At 35.6% G+C, this 19829-nt stretch overlaps 1 protein-coding gene across 1 annotated transcript; it reads right to left on the minus strand.

Annotated features, from left to right (window-relative positions):
- Positions 1-516: 516 nt before the first annotated feature.
- Positions 517-9851, minus strand: LOC120345470 (pituitary tumor-transforming gene 1 protein-interacting protein-like). Its single transcript, XM_039414927.2, has 4 exons — positions 9679-9851; positions 8232-8403; positions 7560-7638; positions 517-5112 (listed from the first exon to the last, which is right to left on the minus strand). The coding sequence occupies exons 1-4, from the start codon at positions 9790-9792 to the stop codon at positions 4953-4955; spliced, it is 525 nt and encodes a 174-aa protein (XP_039270861.2). The 5' UTR covers positions 9793-9851; the 3' UTR covers positions 517-4952.
- Between the last annotated feature and the right edge of the window lie 9978 nt (positions 9852-19829).

Below are 19829 nucleotides of genomic sequence, written 5' to 3' on the forward strand. Positions count from 1 at the left end.
ATTCGAAATTATTTTTTGAGGTAATAAAGACTTTTTCGTTCAGATAGATTGGGAATCTGCCCTAAAAACATGCAAGTGTGCAATCCTACAGAACAAACAGTCACATAAAACCCAGTAATCCATGAAATGACATCAGTACTGATTTAGGAATGGCTGGGAATTTTGTTTGACCAATATATTATAGATATTATTTACACCTTTTCCTTCTGATGTCATGTTTTGGTAGTAATGGCACGCAAATTGGTATTGCTAGATTGCTACAGAGTAAAACTTCGAATATGTGCCCTTAGAATATCCGATATGGAGTTCAACATTTATCCTTATGAAGGTGGGGGGGGGGGGTGTGAAAAGCCAATTAGATAGCTTAATCATATGGCGACCCACTGCCTCTTTTCCGCTCAAGATTATAGTAATCAACTTCAAAATAGACCAATTATATCCATATACAAATATCCCCAACCCGTATTGAGATTAGAGACTACAACAGACATTGACAAAATGAACACAAAGCTGTGATACAAGTCAATTCTGAAAGGTTTATTTTACATTGTAAAATTAATGTCACAAGAATGCAAAATACATAGGATTAACTACAGGTTCTGCTGAAACAGAATGCGACTCAAAAGTTCAGGATTCAAAAATGCTTTATTTAACAGTAAATTATATCTCATTATATGTTTTGATTTATCTGCTACAGAGAAATTTTTTAGCAAACAAACTAAAGCAAAACTTACGACTATACAATTTGCTTGCATTCAGAAATAAATGTAAGGATATGGCTCACTACCAAGATGGTCAAAGGGCATTATGACAATATCACATTTTTCAAATTTTACTTCAATGTATCGAAACTTTCTTTTGGACATGGTTGTAAACATTAGCATCGTTTTTGTGGTCATGTTGGATATTTGTTCGCTTTTGGTTAAATTTAGGTATAAGTCTAGTTTAGTTGAAAAATGATAGGCAATACTAAAATAAGCTATCAGTATTTTCGAATAACAATTGGCTAACCATTTTGAACCAAAATACTTGTTAGAAAACAAGTGAACTGGTTTTATGCGCTAGCTCACGAAATACTATCAAGATAAGCATCAAAAATTTTACAATAATAGTAAAGCATTCGAATAATTTTTCTGTGGCCAAGGATGAGGAAACATCGATTATGCTCAGATCATAATCACAAATACCAGGTTTCTACTTGGGAAAAAGACAAACAGTAGGGAAACAGAATTTGTATTAGATTACCGAACTACCCAATAATACGACAAAGCATAGAATTTGTCGGTCACAATGTTATGACAAACACAAAAGAAAATTGTTTGAACACATAGGCCACTGAAATGACAAGTACTGAGTTCACATTCTTCTGCCAAGTAGACAGTTTTACTTCTATTAACAACTTTTCGACCTAGCAATACAACATTATACCGCTTTTACTTTAGGGAGAATGGAAATTGTTCATATATATTTAAGTGATGTTCATTCCAGGTACTTTAGATTTAGAATATGCTTGTATTATAAATTCAAGAAATGAAAAATTTGCTGTTAAAAATGTGATTTTGATCATATGGACACATTACTTCTTCAATTCTGGTCTTGATCTCAAGTACCGGAATTAAAATTTACAGAATCAAATGATCAGGTACATAGATTAAGCCTTTGTCAAGCACATAAGTAGAGTGGGACAGAACAAACCAACATCGACTGTAATGCATGGTTATTTATAATAAATGAATACAAAGAAATCCCTTACCACAATAAAAATAGAACTCAGATCGTCAGAAAACACTGCTTCAATTAAGAATTGAGATATTGAAATAAGAGAAATCATAACCATTTCTAATTTTCATTTTGGGTTGGCAAAGCATAATTTATATTATATACGGTAGTTGTTCATGGTGAAATTTGAGTTTATCAATTTTACAACAACATACCATACTTTTATTAACATGAACACTTATTTCCAAGCATTGATTGTACCTAATATGGGACAGTTCAAGACCACACAGGGGAAAACTTGGTCCTTGTGCTTGTGTACAAAAGGCACAATATTGTAATTTAACCACACATATTTATACCAAGATGTCTTCGCCACTTCATAATCTGGGGTATGTAAATATACAATATAGAAATAACAGTATGGTGATCTCAACATTAAAGTGTGCCAAACAGATCAGTTCTTCTATCACTCTATAGCAGTGGTTTTCAACCGAGGTTCTGCGGCACCCTGGCGTTCTACCAGTACAGTCCAGGGGTTACGCAAGTTTCCATTCATTTTCCAGAGTCTATATTTATATCTGTATGTGGTTTTGATGTTACTTATTAGATTTGAGTTAAGACTATTATTGAACTTTCGTCGCTCCAGCAGTATATGTACCAATATGGAGCTAACTAAATTTTTTCGTCAACTTCACATCAAGTTGTGTGAAGGGACAGAAACCTATGGGCAAGGGGTATATTTACTTGGCTAACACAGAGAGTCACTGAACTCGTAAGAGAATCAAAATAAGGAAAATCGGAATAAAATTATGGCCTAACCCTAACCTGGTACACACACTACGGGAGCACCTAACTTTCAACACTTTCATTTTGTTTTGCCAGAATTTAGTTTGGTGTTATATATATTTAGATGTTATCCCTCCTAGACAATAAATCTTGTAGACAAGAGTTTTCGAGCCACTGGAACGTATCATTGGGGTTCCGCTCGATCAAAAAGGTTGAAAACCACTGCTCTTTAGCTATATTTACTGGAAGGTTAAGAAAATGAGAAAATATGTACAAAAGCAAAAAATTCATTAAAATTTTAAATGATACAGGTTGGATGAAAATTATTTAAAACTACCAAACTGTTGCTCATTTTTCACCAAATACTTCTTTGTTTACGTCACTAAACAGATTTTCGTTTTCCTCTCATTATAGAAACAGAATAACTCGTACAGGGTCTTGTTCAAAGCAAAAGGCACAAGTAAGCACGTATAAATATAAATTGAAGTGTAGTAAAATTTTTGCCTGTTTGCAAACAAATATTAAGTCAAGTAAAAATGTCGATTAAAATGTCTGCAAATTTTCTTTTTGTTACACTGGAATTGCAAATGGCTGCATGCATGGCAATGCACACAATTACCTAATCCAAGGTGGTCCAAACCCAGGCCCGCATTCGGAGAGTAATCAGAATATCGTATTTTAAATTGCTTATCATAAAATAAATCAGAATAATTGTTTGACATATATTATATCACTACTGTGACTGATATGACTAGTATGATGGCTAGCTGGCACAACTAGCGAAGTTGAAGATGTGATGGGCAGTCTAAATTGTTACCTGGATTTCTTTCATTTTGGTCGGGAACATATGCTAATAATATAGGCATGATAGAACTAAAACATGGGATGCGGATTTCATTAGCCTAGGTTGGCAATGCCTATGTGATAACTATGTGTTTACACAATAGAAGTACTTGTTTTGTATTGCATTGTTTACCTTGGTACTATTGTGGCCCGCGACCAATGCTAAAATAATTTTATAGCCCGCGTAGCCCACAACCTTGAACCACCCTGACCTAATCATTTGCGATTACCCGAGTTACATTTTGAGAAATTTATTATTATTTTCAATAAAAATCAGATTTTTATGAAACAAAATTTATCGATTTTAAATGTATCGATTTTAAGTGCTCAGATATCCTCAATCCCTCTGAATTAAAATTACATAGAAAATGAAAACAAGCCCTCACAAATTGCTATACTTCACAAAAGAAAGAAAATTTTAAAATGGAATGAAAGAAACATCTTCGAAAGAACTACTACATGAATTCAATAATCTAGCATGATAAAGTGGCTGCAGGGATGGCCATAACCGAATAATTGAACAATTATGTGTGAATATGAAATTCGAACTACACATTAAAACCCGATATTTATTTATACCTATAAATTGTAGCTTACCGCACTTTAATAATGAGGCTATGACAGTAAAATAAAATTTGAAAAAATCAATTAATATTTTTAACACAGCAAATTTTGTTATAAATTCTTTCAATTCTCAAATATGATCGAATATAAGACATTGCAAAAATTCGATTCGGACATCCCTGGGTGAAATCGGAGTACATTTCTAACTCTACGATTATCATTCGAGCATGTTATTAAGCAATGATCAAAATGGACAAAATATTGAAATATATATTCATATTCAAGCATAGTTATGTTCGATATGCTTTGTAAATTTATAAGATATTGATATTTTAAAATCTCAAGTTTAAGGATTGGACAACACTTTTCTACAATACTACTATGACCACTCAGGAATTCCTCTTTCAAACATTGACCAATCTGTCATAAAATAGCCCAGAGCTTCCCAAACTTTTTAGCTTGCAACCCCTCACAGTATATTACAATTGTCCGCTACCCCTGTTAGAATGACATTGGTATGCAAGCTCGTCGCTTCCCTTACGATCAAAGTCGACATCGTTAAACGAGCGTGCCGCTTTTTTGGTCCTATGTATTCTCCCGAAATCGTGAGATTTATGTTTTGCTTCGATAATTGTACTTAACAATCAAATGTTTTAAAAAGTACAATAGATATAATACTTTGTGTGGAATTAGTGTACTTTTGTGACCCTTAAAATTCGCTGAGCGCCGGCATGGGGGATTGTGACCCATAGTTTGGGAAGCCCTGACATAGCCAATATTCCAATAAAATATTGAAAATTGTTACATTTTGACGGTGCCATCTATAGGAAGCATGAGTTCAACCACCCCATAACCGTAATCTGCTAGCAAACAAAAATGAAAAGGTAAATCTACCATTAAATCTTTTTTTGACCACAAGTGTTATAATATCATCTCAATCCTCTCCAATTAAATGTTGATGAAAGCTAAAATTAATAATGCATGAAAATAATCAAAGATAGGTATATACACATAGAGAGTTGATAAAAAGCCACAAAAAGTTATTCATTTTCAAACTTCTGATACTGCGCTCCCCCGGTAGAGAGACCGTATTTGCGACGAATCTCATCATTGCGTTGCTTCCTCTCTTGTCTGCGAGCATCTTGCCGCATTTGTCTGTTCTGACGTTCAACTTCAAGCCTTGCTTCTTCTCTCTGATACCTGAATGTTTATTTTAAAATTATTTGGAGAAAATTCCACAACATTCCTAGGAGAAATTATCATGATATTTTAGAGCAGGCGCATGCAACCGTATATCGCAGAAGTGGGCAATTACTTTTCTGAGCTGGCCAGTTACAGATAATAGACTTGGTTACTGGGCCAGAGGCTAAAAACTCTTTATGAAAAACTATGTATAAAAAGACAGTTTATTTGCAACAGCTAGTCTTTATTTGCAAGTTTATAAAATAATAAGAAGCACAATGTAACAATCATTTGGATGTGATTTTCAACTAAAATTTATACTCATAAAAACTATAGTCATAATTTATTGAGCAGACTCAAGTGGTCGATATAGGTCAAAATGTGAAATTATAGTAATACTGAGGAAAGGACCAAGTACAATTGCCTGTTCTGACATAAATTTCCGATTAGGTTCATAGGTCAGCAGAGACTAAGTAACTAACTATTCAGGTCATGAAAGTAGTGAAACAAATACCACAGGCATGGCTATGATATGACAACTTCCATTTATTATGAATTGAGCTTCCTCACTAGAATTTATAAAATGTCACTTCCTGACTATGCTGCAGAGGTAGGCCTGATAGGTACGTTGACTGAGGTTCCATATATAATACACAGCCTACGAAATGCCTAAAAGACATTATTACGATACTTTTTTGTTTGAGAAACCAAAAATAGACAGTCTGAAATATATACAGAATGACCTAACAAAAACAAAACTTGAATCTTCATATTTTTATGAAAATGAGGCAAGTTTATTTCATAATGCTTTGTGTATAATTGTAACCAAGGGTTTCAGTAACGAAAACATGTTCATACAAAAATTATGTTTCGGAATATGTTCAAAAAATTTAGTTTCTGTTTTGTTTTTTTGTGGGGGGTGGGGGTCACCTCGTATGGCCTATGCCAATCAATTATGACAGAATTTTTCAAGATATCTAATTATGGGCTTACGACAGGCTTTATGTTAATTTACATGAGTTAGAATAAGTACAATACAGTATCCCATGAAAATGAGAAAAAGTACGATAAAATTTCACTTGTGTTCTGGTTTAATCCGAATGTACATATCAAAAACAATGCACATACAGATTGTAGTCAAAATTAGAGAATTTCAGTTCTAATCATGCTTGCACTGAATTTTATGGAAAGTTTCTGAAAGCTTGTAAATTGTGATAGAAAAAAAAATTTGATTCTATTATGAACATGAATTAAAAAAAAATTTTTATAATGAAACAGACTGTCATAGTATTACTGCCGCGAATTGAGGTACAATGTTCATCAAAAAAATGCTTTTTTGTGCACAAATTTACTACCAAGATAGACATGGTATTTGAAAAATGACTGCAGAAAGACAATTACGATAATTTAATAATCGATCTATTGCGCAATTCTGCCACATCATTCAAATACCAATAACAATAAATTTTGATATTATGCAAAACGGGCCGTTTGATTGATTACTAAAGGCTGAGAGAAAAGGAGGACAATATTAATAAAATATACACAACATATTATAGTGATAAAATATTGCTATCAGGGACATTTTATTTCGATTTTATTCGGCATTATGTGAAACTGAAGGCTGAGGGAAATGAGGGACAAGATTAATGAAATTTAGACAACATATTATAGTGATAAAATATTGCGATCAGGGCCGTTGATTTCAATTTTATCTCAGAAAGAACTATAGGCTACCAAAATTCAAAGCTGCATCGACTACTCCAGGCAAGATTTTGTGAATTAAATTAATTAGTCCACCAATAACGCTCAAAATTTCCATTGAAGCAAAATTAGTTCAAAAGCTCTAGTATTACTTCAAAGATAAAAATCTAGAGATACACCATAGTTCAAGTCTTCATTATGGGGTTATATGATCTCAATAGGTCTTTACATGACATTGAAGGCTTCAAAACTTAATAAAAACATTATGAGAAAAGAAAGAGAAGGTATATTTTTTTGGAATATTTGTCTAAATAGTTTTTTGAAATACTCTGGTGATAATGGCTTCAGACTTTGATTGGTAAACCAGTTTAACGAAAGACTTTCAAAATTTTTTCAATTGAAATTTTTTCTAAATTAGAACATTCGTTCTTTTGCCTTGTAATCCTTCATAACCGGTATGACCAACCTGCTTTCGACTGCAATCGACTGAGGTCTTCAAAATCACTCGCTAATCGCTAATCTACAAAAATGAATGAATACTGCAAAAAAAAATTCACCGCTGCCAAAAAACTTGACTCTTGTGTATATCCCGGCTCTCCACACTTTTAATGAAATCGCCACAGAAATTCTTATTTTTTATGTTCCATTTAATTTGTTAATTGGATTATGTAATTGTACTCGCATCATTTATTTAAGACGCAATCGACTACTCGAGACTTGGCGATCGACGTGTTGCCAACCCCTGCTCTATATATACACACCTTGAAGTATTTTTCTTGAAACAACAACACCCACAACATTTGCAAAAGCAGAGTGTAATTCCGATCAGAAGTAACCCACCTGGAATCAAAAACATAAAACAGCAGGTGATAGATGGGATAGGATTAATATACATATTGTAGAAAGAGCAATTTTGTTAAATATTTTCAATTCTCACCATCATACAAATCAAACCAAAACGATCAAATATTCAAATTCATTTTAGTAAACTGATAAATTTAGGGAGAATGTGACATAAAAATGTTCATAGAACTTCTTTCACATAACCATTTGCCTTGTAAACTATGCAATTTTATTGGCAGTGCTATTAAATCCATTTCCAAAGTAAGATTTACCCATTTTAGCTTTTTTTCATTTATCAATTTGCGATATCAACTTTCTGAAGTGTAATACGCAATATGAACTCCGGGCTACGACATAACAGATTAATGATAACAAATTTGAATAGTAAAGTTATAAGGAAGGGGATTATAGTCGATTTGTTTTAAATATGGATAAAAAAATTTGCTGAATAACCACAAAACTGTTGTAGCCTACTAAATGAAATTTTGACACAACAAAAATATTCTGAACCTATACAAATATATAACAGCTTTTAAAATTCAGCCATAAGTTTAGCAATAGAAAATATTAGCAAACTGTCGATAACTCACCGATAATACTGCAAGAAATAATCAAAGCTTCAAAATTCAGCCAGCAAACCCCCCATCTCGCATCAGAGAGCGGGCAATCATCATTTGTAGGGAGAACATGTTTGGCTGGATAATCTTTGCAAGCCGGTATAGGGTTCTTTGCGCCACACCACATGCACTTTACTGCATCAACCTGAATAGAATAAAATGAAAAATTTTATATGCCGTTGAATAGGCCTATAACTGATCTCCAATTTAATTAATCATTTGACCCATTTCGGGTATATCTGAATACAAAATATAACCAAGAGTCTGTCCTTTCACAAGTAATGGCGTCAATCAGCAGACAGTTTTCATATTCCTAGCAATCCATCGTTAAAATTAGGAAAATTTTCCCAGCCATATAGCTACATTGAATATAGAATATTCGGGTCTTGTGTAGTTTCGTACCTCGAGTGTGCGAAGCATAACAATTTTTTGATATGTCAATCCTAACCCCCATCTGACTACGCTGTCCCAAAGTTACGCATAGTTTGAAAGGCTCTACTACGTCACTGTGACGTAATGTTTGGATGGCGCAATTGACAAATGAAAAAATTGTTGTTAGGCCCACTAGAAGTGTGTTAGGTACGAAATTACATGAGACCCGAATATTCGATACTCCCGTAGTCCGTAGTGTGTATATCAGGTTAGGGTCAGGCTATAATATTATTCCGATTTTCCTTATTTTAGTTATATTACGAGTTCGGTATCTGTCTGTGTTAGCCAAGTGAATATACCCCCTGTCCATAGGTTTCAGTCCCATCATACAAATTGATGTAAGGTAGGTGAACATGATTTTTTTCACCTTCATATTGGTACACACACTTCTGGAATGCCGAATCTTCGATAGAATATATTTTAAATTGGGACAACAGGATGGTGATGATCAAAGTCATCATTCTGTCATTGCATCCTCAAACTTTACTTTAAAGCTTGCTTTTTTTACTTAAAACTTTTTTTATCATAATAACATGTGAATTTTTCCATATGAGAAAATAAATTGCAGAAGTATCACGAGAAAATTTAGTAGTTGGCGTACATAAGTAACCTGAGAAAACACAGTGGGGAAAAATCAAATATACTAATTTGGATTTTGTCTACTTGTATGTAAGTATCTTCAAATAGTTTAGAGATGGGGTGCATCCACAAGACCATAACTGGCCTAGAAAACACAGATGTGCTGCATGCACCTCTAAGTTACTTCCAGTGGTGGAATTCAAATTTTTTGTCAGCCAGTTTCTTCACAAAAGTCATATTTTTCAGCAGGTTCTGTCACAAACAGAACAATGACAGTAACCAGTAATGCTAACCGGTTCGGTGATCTCATAAAATTCTGTTAGACGGATCTATAGAACCAGTGTGAACCTGCTGAATCCCACCACTAGTTACTTCCCATATAAAGCAATGCTTAGTATCAAAATATCACCTTCAGACATTCTTCACAGGTTTTTATAGATGCATTCACGCATGGTGATGTTTCTGCAGATGCACATGATGCAAAAACAAGTAGAATCGCTCCAGAAATTATAAAATACTTCATGATTATAACGAAATTTGATAAACAGTTTTACAAACAACCACTGAGAATTAAATAAAAATAAATTCAAAATGAAACATGTTGAGGAAGTACTACTTCTTATACAGTGAAAAAAACAGAAATACTCTATGATCATCGCCAGTTCGTCAGCCTGTCGGTTCAGCCTCTTAATGAAGGAGATGCCAAATTCAATATTTATCATTGGTGAAATATTTTTTCGTTAGTAGATTCGACGTCAAAATATTCTCCAATAAAATATGATTTCAAAGTTTTCAGTAACATCATTGTTACGATGAACGTTGTATTGAACCAATTATAATTTATCAAAGATGTCATTCACTGTAAATGTCAAACTTAAATCGTGTATATGCAAGATATAATATAGACATCAGGAAATTTACACTGTACCTAGGCTTTTCGACATCCTGACTTCTGGACTTTTTCAGTAGTTATAATAAAATACACTCAGGCTGTAGAATATATTAAACAATGGGGTTTCTCTGAAACGAGACAATGTCGCTCGATCTGTATAGTGGGCCGTACTGTATTTATAATAAAGTACAGTCAGACAGTAGATTAAGATAAACAATGCCATGCCAAATAAACGTTATGACTACGTAATCTTATCTACAAGGAAAATTAAAGGCTAATAACATGTAAGAAGGTTTTGATTATCAATTTTTATCATCAATTCATATTGATAAGAGATGAATCAGGAATTTACTGCTCAATTTACATCCGCGAGGTGGCGTAAAATGAAATTGTTATTTTCTATCATTCTATCCCCCCAAATTTCCCCATTTTACTTGGGAAATCGCTTGGAGGGACATAAAATGTCCTTCACAAGATATCTACAAGTCCGTTCCGGTAGGTTTATGTAGGTTTTCCACTCCGTTCCGGCAATTTAGGGGCCGTTCCGGTAATTAAAGAAAATTAAATTTACCACTGTCCCACCCAAGTTTGCCGATTTAATATGAAAATTGCATGGAAGTATATGAAATGACATTTGCAAGACATCTAACTGTCTAGAGGTCCGTTCCGGTGGGTTTATGTATGTTTTCCACCCCGTTCCGATAATTTAGGGTCCGTTCCGGTACGGTAATTAAAGGAACCGCTGTGATAGCATGATTTGCCAGAAGAAAATAAATGTATAAAATAGGATATTAATTAATTTAAGTTGCGTATTTTTCACATATATTTCACTAGACTAATTATTCACCATACTCAGAAGCTCCAGTCCTGCAGACAGTCTGACCTGACGGTACCAGTATGCTAAACTACGGTACCGTACGTGCCAAGAAAATGAATAAATGGTGCCTGAGGCAGGCAGACCATACCAGCATACTGCTGTACTGATACGATACGGGTACAATCATATAACAGTATACTGGTACCGGTACCGTATTTAGTGACTGCTGAACCTGATCTACCGCATTCAACTCATTTTCCGTACGGTAACCGTACCGGTACTGATACCTGAATAACGGCACCGGAATCATTGGAGATTAATGATACGAACATATTGATAGGCCTACATGGCGTTGAAATCTTTAAACTATATGTACAACTTTTCTGACGCTTACAACAGCGCCGGTATTGTAAAAAACAGAACCAAAAACAAGCAGACAGGCGAAAATCTACAAGAAAAACATAAACAGAACCTCACAGCAACGCGATTTCCAGCCTTTGTTGTTGCTGAAGCTTTTTTCTCTGATTAGGGAGAAAATACCATGTGATTTTTTAATCATACATGGTAGTATTATTATTACTAAGAATGAAACGAATTGTTGGAAATTTTTAAATTTTTGTTTTTTATTTGTATGCAAAATGTAATAATCACCTTGAATTTAGGACCCCATGTAAAAATATTCTGACTGAAAATGCTGCTAGCTTCACAGTGGGATTTATTTCTGCCAACTGTACATCCTGTTACCATATTTATCAGTATTAGTAGCAGGAAATTGAATTGTAAAAATTTTAATATTGTCAGCAGCCCCCAAAAAATATCATTGATATTAAAAATGAATTAAAAACAAAAACTGATGCATAATTTCGACATAACACAATGCAAGACATAACTAATGGAATCTGTTACTTATTTTCACCAACTGGGTTTGGCACTACCGTGTTTCCCCGAAAATAGGTCCTAGCCTAAATTTTAAAAATGTTTTTAATATAAGCCTTCCTCTGGAAATAAGACCTAGTCAATAACTCGGAAATTTTTTTTGACGTAGTCGATATCAAGAAATCACTCCTACACGTTTTGAATGATTGATAATCCAGGTTTTGCAGCTATTTTGAATAAAAACGTGTTATTATAAGTAAATGAATATCGGCTTTCATATATTATAGATTTGAAAATCTCGTAATTCTCTACTTTGTAATTTTGATTTGGTAAATGAAAATATACGACATGCCCCGAAAATAGTTAGTGCCCTAGTGTTATGTTTCGGAGGGAAATTGAAATAAGACCGAGTCTTATTTTTGGGGAAACACGGTATTTGACACCTTCATAAATTAAAATTTCGCGATTACAGATGGTGCTTCAGACATTTTCGGGTGCGAGCCAACTTATAAATTTGCGATTATTTATCCTATTTGGGTCTTGTTGATCGTTCGTTTTCATTGGGGACGAGAGACATTCATTTTCATTCAACCAGTAACAAAGGCTCATTCTGCCATCGCACTTCCGATTACTTTGTGTGGGTTCGCTCGCTTGAATACCGTGGGGAATTATTACGCGCTAGAGAATTGCTTGAGTCCTCACCGCCGTATGGTGGTTAACATAACCGATGGTCAAGTCCATGCGTCTGAACCATCTGACTTGCTAACTAATCCCATGCCCGAAATGGTTTGGTAACCCGTAGTTGGCTACGCCCCATGATAAAACCATCTCATTGGTTTTCCACTCTTCCCGCATAAATATGAAAATCTTATCTTGGATCTGATTTGCATACCTAATCCAAAAGGAAATCGGATAAAAGCTTGCAACTATGATTATCATTCCGTTTACAGGGTGGAACACAGACTGATATATTAAAGACCCTTTGCACTATTGAGAATAAATAGAATGTATGGGGGCCGAATAGTCGCATGTATGTGACTACAAATTCGACTTCATGAGTACGGTATTGGAAACCTCAGAAACATACTTGAGACACAGACGACATGTGTATATTTGCTTGGCGTGATAGCTGTTTTCAAGTTTATTACAAGTACTAGGGTATTGTTTAGCCTGCCGAACTGCATGTTCTTAGACAGCAAAGTAGGGACCGACCAAGTCTACCCATCTGTGGGATTTCGAAATTCATTATAATACCTTAATTAAATAGACAATTATTATGATTATTTATATTCGCTGTTATATCTTGTTTTGTCTGAAGAAGTTAGACCAGTGCTCTTTAACAGGGGTTCCGCGGAACCCTAGGGTTCCGCAATACATGCAGTGGGGATCCGTGAGTTTATTGGGTTCCTCAGGGCAGGGTTTCTCAAATTTTTGCTGTTACAGAGCCATTGAAGGAGTTGATTATTATTTACGGAGCCCACAATTCAAAAGCTAAACCTTTTATAATATATACGATAAATAAAAGCCATAAATAATGCTAAATTTCACAGATAAATTTCATATATATATATATTGAGATGTGCTGTCTTGTCCATTAGGCAAAATAAGCACGTGCTTAGGGGGAACAAAGGAAAATGGGGCATCACAGAAATTTAGGCGCAAGATTGCGCACAACCTAAACTCAGGTTGTGTACCAGGTCAGGGTTCGAGTTATGCGATATCTTGGTGCGCATACTTCAGGAGGTCCAAAATTGTAATATACAAACCGCAATGAATGCACTTATAATACAATGGAAGATTAATTGACCATAGCCTTTACATTGATTAGCTGAAATTTCATCTGAATCACGGTAAATATGACGCGTGACCTCGACGTCGCATCAGAATGAATAGAAAGATACATATCACGCGAAATTTACTACATTTCATCTTTAGTGCCTTGGGTAGCATGTTTCACATGTCGTGGGGCTCTTTAGACAAAATTTACGGTGTTTTTCATTTTTTAGTGTGTATGATATCGTTTCAATCTATAAAAGGGCATAACGCATCGCCAATTTTGATCTGAGATGTTTTATAAAATCAGAAAAGTAAACCAGAGATACGACGACTAGTTAGCACAAGAGACAGAAAGCTTCAAATTAGTATTCCTCCACTGACAGTCAGAAATTTGGTTTGCACATTCACTAGTTTGAATTATCTTAGCATTTTCCTTAAAAACTAAAATGAACAACAGTTTTAAAACGGGATATTCACGCATTCAACAGTTGGAGCAGTGCACACGATAGTCCCATATGAACGCTTTCAATTGAGGTATGAATACACATGCTTCGAATCAATGTAATTTGGTAGCTCCCGAAATATATGCACCAAGATGGCGCACAACCTTAACATAGTATGTTCACCAGGTTAGGGTTCAGGTTGTGCGCCATCAGTTCTGCAGGCGATCAGCCTGGTCATAGGCTGTCAAGTGTGACGTCGTTAATTAAGTAAGATTTTAATCCCACTATCCACAACAGTAGCGATAGCTCAGGGGAAGCGTTGAGACATGATCAATCATTAGGACCGTGGTTCGAACCCCACATGGTGGAGAGAGTTGTAGGAGTGGACCCTCAGACAAGGCAGACGATCGAGGGGGAAAGGGGCAGGCGATATAGCAGCAGCCAAGGAGAGCGGAGATGGAAAGGAAAATAAATAGGAGTGAGTCAGCATGGGAGTCAGCGATAAGGGTGGAGTAAAAATGGGAGAGTAAAAATGGGACACAAGAGAGAGTGAAGTCATCGAGGCGAAAGATGTCAAGACGAGAGCAGAAAGGGTCAGGCGAGAGAAGATCAGAGTGAGCAGCCAAGGAGAGCAGAGTTGAAAAGCGAAGATCTATCAGCTAGATGGCCAAGCGATCAGGTTGGGAGTGCAGTTAAAAATGAAGATCATCTAGGCTCAAGATAGCGAGCGAAAAATAGCAAGTCGAGCAGTTAGGGGGGAAAGGGGTCAGTCGAGCAGCCAAAGAGGTGTCAGCATGGGGAGTGAGCGAAAATCGATCAGATGGCCAAGCGATCAGGCGAAAGATAGCAAGACGAGGTAATTCATTGAGGCGAAAGTTGGCAAGACGAGGGGGGTCGTCAGATCAGCGGGATGGAATGGAGACAAGAGAGTGATGAGGAAGAAGGAAACAGGCGGCGAGAGCAGAGATGAAAAAGGGTGTGCGCAAAGGGGCGAGAGCAGAGATGAGAAAATAAAAAGATAGCGAAAAAAAGAAAATAAAAAGGCGAAAGATAGCAAGACGAGGTAATTCATTGAGGCGAAAGTTGGCAAGACGAGGGGGGTCGTCAGATCAGCGGGATGGAATGGAGACTAGAGAGTGATGAGGAAGAAGGAAACAGGCGGCGAGAGCAGAGATGAAAAAGGGTGTGCGCAAAGGGGCGAGAGCAGAGATGAGAAAATAAAAATAATCGAAAGGAAATCGATCAGCGGCAATCATCAAAGGGGCGAGAGCAGAGATGAGAAAATAAAAATAATCGAAAGGAAATCGATCAGCGGCAATCATCAAAGGGGGCGAGAGCAGAGAACAAAAATAATTAAATAATTAAATAATCAGCGGCAAAAGAAGTGGTTGGGCGCAATAAAAATCAGCTGAGGGACAGCGAGTTTGCACAAAAATCATGGAAAATCCGATCCCCGATCCCCGAAAGTCTTAAAATCTGACTTGCTTCAAAGGGGCGAGAGCAGAGATGAGAAAATACGAAAAAAGTGATTGGGCGCAATAAAAATCAGCTGAGGATTGATGGAATGAAAAAACCAGCGAGTTTGCACAAAAATCATGAATATTTAATGTATGCCACTACGCGAGAAACATTAACATGATACGCTTCACGTAACATAAATAATAGCCAAATATAGCTCTAGTAATCAGCTCCTGTGCGCGGTATCTATTCACCGTGGTCGTCTTACGTCGAGTGTTATGAAAAGAGAAAAATGGGATCGCTAGTTTTACTCTATGACAAGAACGGGTTCGCTGATATCAAGCCAAACCAAGATTAGGTATGCCGCATTCTATCATTGTATTTTAAGAGCGTTTTCAGCAGAACTCCCAAATCTTACCACTGACATGGTTATGTACTCTGATAAAATATAATCTAGAGTCATTTTCGCTCTATGATTTCCTTGGCTATGCAACAAAGGAGATTAGGCTAAATAAAATTCAGCGTCGTCATAAAGTTTTCCTGCGCCTTTTTTTAATATAACTCCGCACTGAATATTATTATTTGTTCACTGTCAAGATTAATGGCCGAAGCATGGTCCCTTTGAAAAGGGCTTAATAATGAATACTTCTCCGCGCATATACTTGAAATATATCCTAATAATTGACAAAGGAGAAATCTTACGGCTAGGCATTGGGATTGCCATTATTTTGTGAATACAACCTGAAACGTTTCACCGGATGGAACAGGCATAAATTGCCATTGAATGGGTTGAAAAAATATGTCCCACGGATCATCCTGGAAATCCATAATCTGGATGTTTCAAAAAATTTCCGCAGAGAAATTGTGTTGAACAGCGTGAGAACTGAACAGACGAAAATTATTTGCTTTTTGGTTCTATAAAACTTTTTAGCGAGAACGATGGAACAATGTTCAGATTAACTAGTCTGTTATAATTTCGGCTTCTATTGCTTGAATACTTGTTGATGTGGTGAACTCATATACAATCAAAGTCCCATACGAAGATGTTTGTACTAAAATAGCTAATTAGCAAAACCTAACAGTCTAATATATAATTCCCACAACTTCTGGGTTGTTATTACCAAATTATTTATCAGAATGCTATGCTAAAACAGTTGGTGACATATATACTTCTATAAGTGCTCGTGAAAAATTATGCGCTTAGAATTTTTATTTTGTAAATTAATGCCTTTTCTTTTTTATCTTGCTGGAGTTCAAACACAGACATGGGGCTTGTGGCTTACGCTCATTTTTTCACGCCGCCTTTAACCACTCACCTTTGCGAACAGAATTCGGACTCTGAATAAATAAAAATAATCAAATTTTGCAAATAATTTATTTGTTGAATATATAGAAACGGTTTGCACCACATCGAATTCTACAGCACGGATCCAGAGAGTGGATCAGATAGTTCGATGTCCAAATTAACACATAATGACGAATAATAATGAAAATAAAAATCGATGTTTTGAAAATGAATAAAGCATTTTTGAATATTTATTACATAAAACATTGCACCAAATGTACTCATTAAGAGTAAATGGTATCAGAATCGAACCCAAAACTCAGTTTTAGTCGCTCACACAGGAGGCGATTCAAGTGGAGATTTGGTATATCCTCATTCCTAGAAGGGAAATTAACCAGCAAACTCATGATTCACTTTGAATTAACAAAGATAAGATAAAATATTTTAAAAACCTATTTTTATCTAATATTATATATATTTTATATGTAACTTATCGTTATTTATTTACTGTGGATAACATTTAAAGTTTTTCAAAAAGGTTAATAATTACTTTTCGATGGACAGCAAAAGCAAAAAACTTTGCAGTTTCCACAACATCGCCCCTTGCAAGAAAGACAGGCAGCTATGAAGACAATTAGAACCAAAATGCCGACGACTGCTCCACCGATAAACCAAAATAGGTCAGGGTGGCGCTGGGAATGATGCCCAGTAGTTTCGCTGCTTTGAGTAGTTGTTGTTGTTTCGTTTGAACCTGGGAAAATATAAAGTTGATTCGGGTAATTTGGGACGATCTTTATTAATAAATGGTTAGGTGTTTATATGTTGAAAATTTGGCACTGAAAAATAATAAATGATCGCAAATGAAATAGGAGAGGTTTATTTGCGCAGTAAAGATACATAATGTTTTTCGATGATCAGAAAAGTCTAAAAAGCGCGTTGCATGCTGACGTGCATGAATTTAGGAATATTCTGACAATTTCATCAATTATTACCACGCGATTTCGCATATGCGCTGAGATCATTATGTACATCAGGATGACTAAATTCAACTTTGTCTTGCTTCTTGCTATGCAGAGAGATTAGCGTGACCACCAGCAAATAATGGTCTCCTATACACTAACCAAGTTCTTGCTCGCGGGGCAAAGGACTGGTTAAACAATCCAAATTTAGAATTATACATTTCGACAAAAAATGACTTTATTGTGATGCATTCTCGACTTTTTGCAGAAACATTTTAACTGGTCATTTAGGGTTGCCCAAAGCCGATGATGATTATGCGTGGCCACTATTAGCGCGACAGGTACATTACCCCATTGTCAAAGTTCATGCTTCTAGGGTGAGTATCGTATTTTATAGATCATAGGGCGAACCTAAAATACTTTTTTCCTCTCAAAAACCGATCATGCGCCCTATGAACCGGTGCTTCTAATGTACGGATTAAATAGTGATTTATTACAGTCAAAACAAGTTCCAAGCTCCATATAACTTCTTGCGCTTTATATATATATATGAAGAAAAACACTATCTAGGCCAGGGTGGTCCAAACCCAGGCCCGCGAGCTACATGTGGCCCGCCACTTCTTTATCTGTGGTCCGCGTCGCATTCGGAAAGGAATCAAAAAAATCGCATTTCGTGTTGTTTCGTCATAAAATTAATCAAAAAATCTTTTGACATATTGTTGCATCACTAATGTCACTGAATTGACTAGTCACTAGTGTTATGGCTTGCTGAGGCAACTAGCAAAGTTAAACGAGCAAAGTTCTTGGCACTATTATGACCCGCGAACAATGCAAAAGTAATTTTTTGACTCGCGGAGCTGCCAATCTTGTGTCACCATGATCTAGGCCAGGGGTTCTCAAACTTTTGGTGTTGCGGAGCCCTTGAAAAGATTAACTATTATTCACGGAGCCCCAAATAAAATGTTAAAATTGTTACTTTTCTATTAATATTCCTGAGTAAAATTAAAAGTACTTTACTTAATTTGAATGCTAAACCTTTTTAATAGGGTTAATACAAGTCATAAATAAATCTAAATTTCAAAGATAAATTATGTATACTAAAACTGTAAATTTGACACTTGATAAACAAATTAATAAATTATGGACCGAATCTTTACCCTTTCGACATTTTCAGAAGACTTACAAAGCCGCTGATAACGTGCGCGAATGTATTTTTTTACATTCGCCGATAGTTCTCCTCAGCATGGCATGTTTTTAACATCTTTACGTCGGTGTTTATTCTCCATAAATCAAAAATTTCCGTCGGCACGTACATGTATTGTTTCACAATGACGACGATAATTGCTTTTTTGTTCTCGTGGGGAATTATGAGTTCAATGTGAAAAACATGTTACCATATCGTCACGCTAATAACCGAATTGCGTAAGTCATTTTTGGCGATTTTGAGTTTTTTTTATAAAATAGGTATTTATGTGATGCTGCGCACCTGTCTGTTAACTCAGATTTTATATTAAGAATTCCGAAACCCATAAAAATGATGATTTAGTATGACATGCACATTTGTGCAATTGTTTCCTCATAATGAATTATCATTGTTACCGCAGGACTATTTTGACGTCACGAAGGCAAAATAACCTCGGCGAAGTATTTACGAGTTTTTGCATCTCGGATTCTAGCTTAGCGCGTATTAATTTGAATTTATACTACAGTATAGGAAGGCGTGCACTTGTGATATTCACTGTCCGAGTCCAATTCACCTTGGTTGGCTTATATATTGGGTGCATTGCTGTTTTATTCTTTATATTTAATCTTAGTCTTTTTTCGGTGGGGTGTGCGGAACGTGTTATATTGATGAAATATATATTTTTAAACATAAAAAATATTGAAATTAAAACTGATTAGCTATTTTGGGGATTAGACATTGTAGATACTGAGAATTACATTCGTTTTTGGAATGTTTAGTTTTCAGGACTGGTGCATATAGTAAAGTTGCAAAATTGCGTATGTGCCCAAGTCATAAACACATTTCTGCCTAAGTTACAGTGCGCCTTTAT

This window comes from Styela clava, chromosome 8 (genome assembly GCF_964204865.1).
Source record: "Styela clava chromosome 8, kaStyClav1.hap1.2, whole genome shotgun sequence".
Taxonomy (NCBI): Eukaryota; Metazoa; Chordata; class Ascidiacea; order Stolidobranchia; family Styelidae; genus Styela; species Styela clava.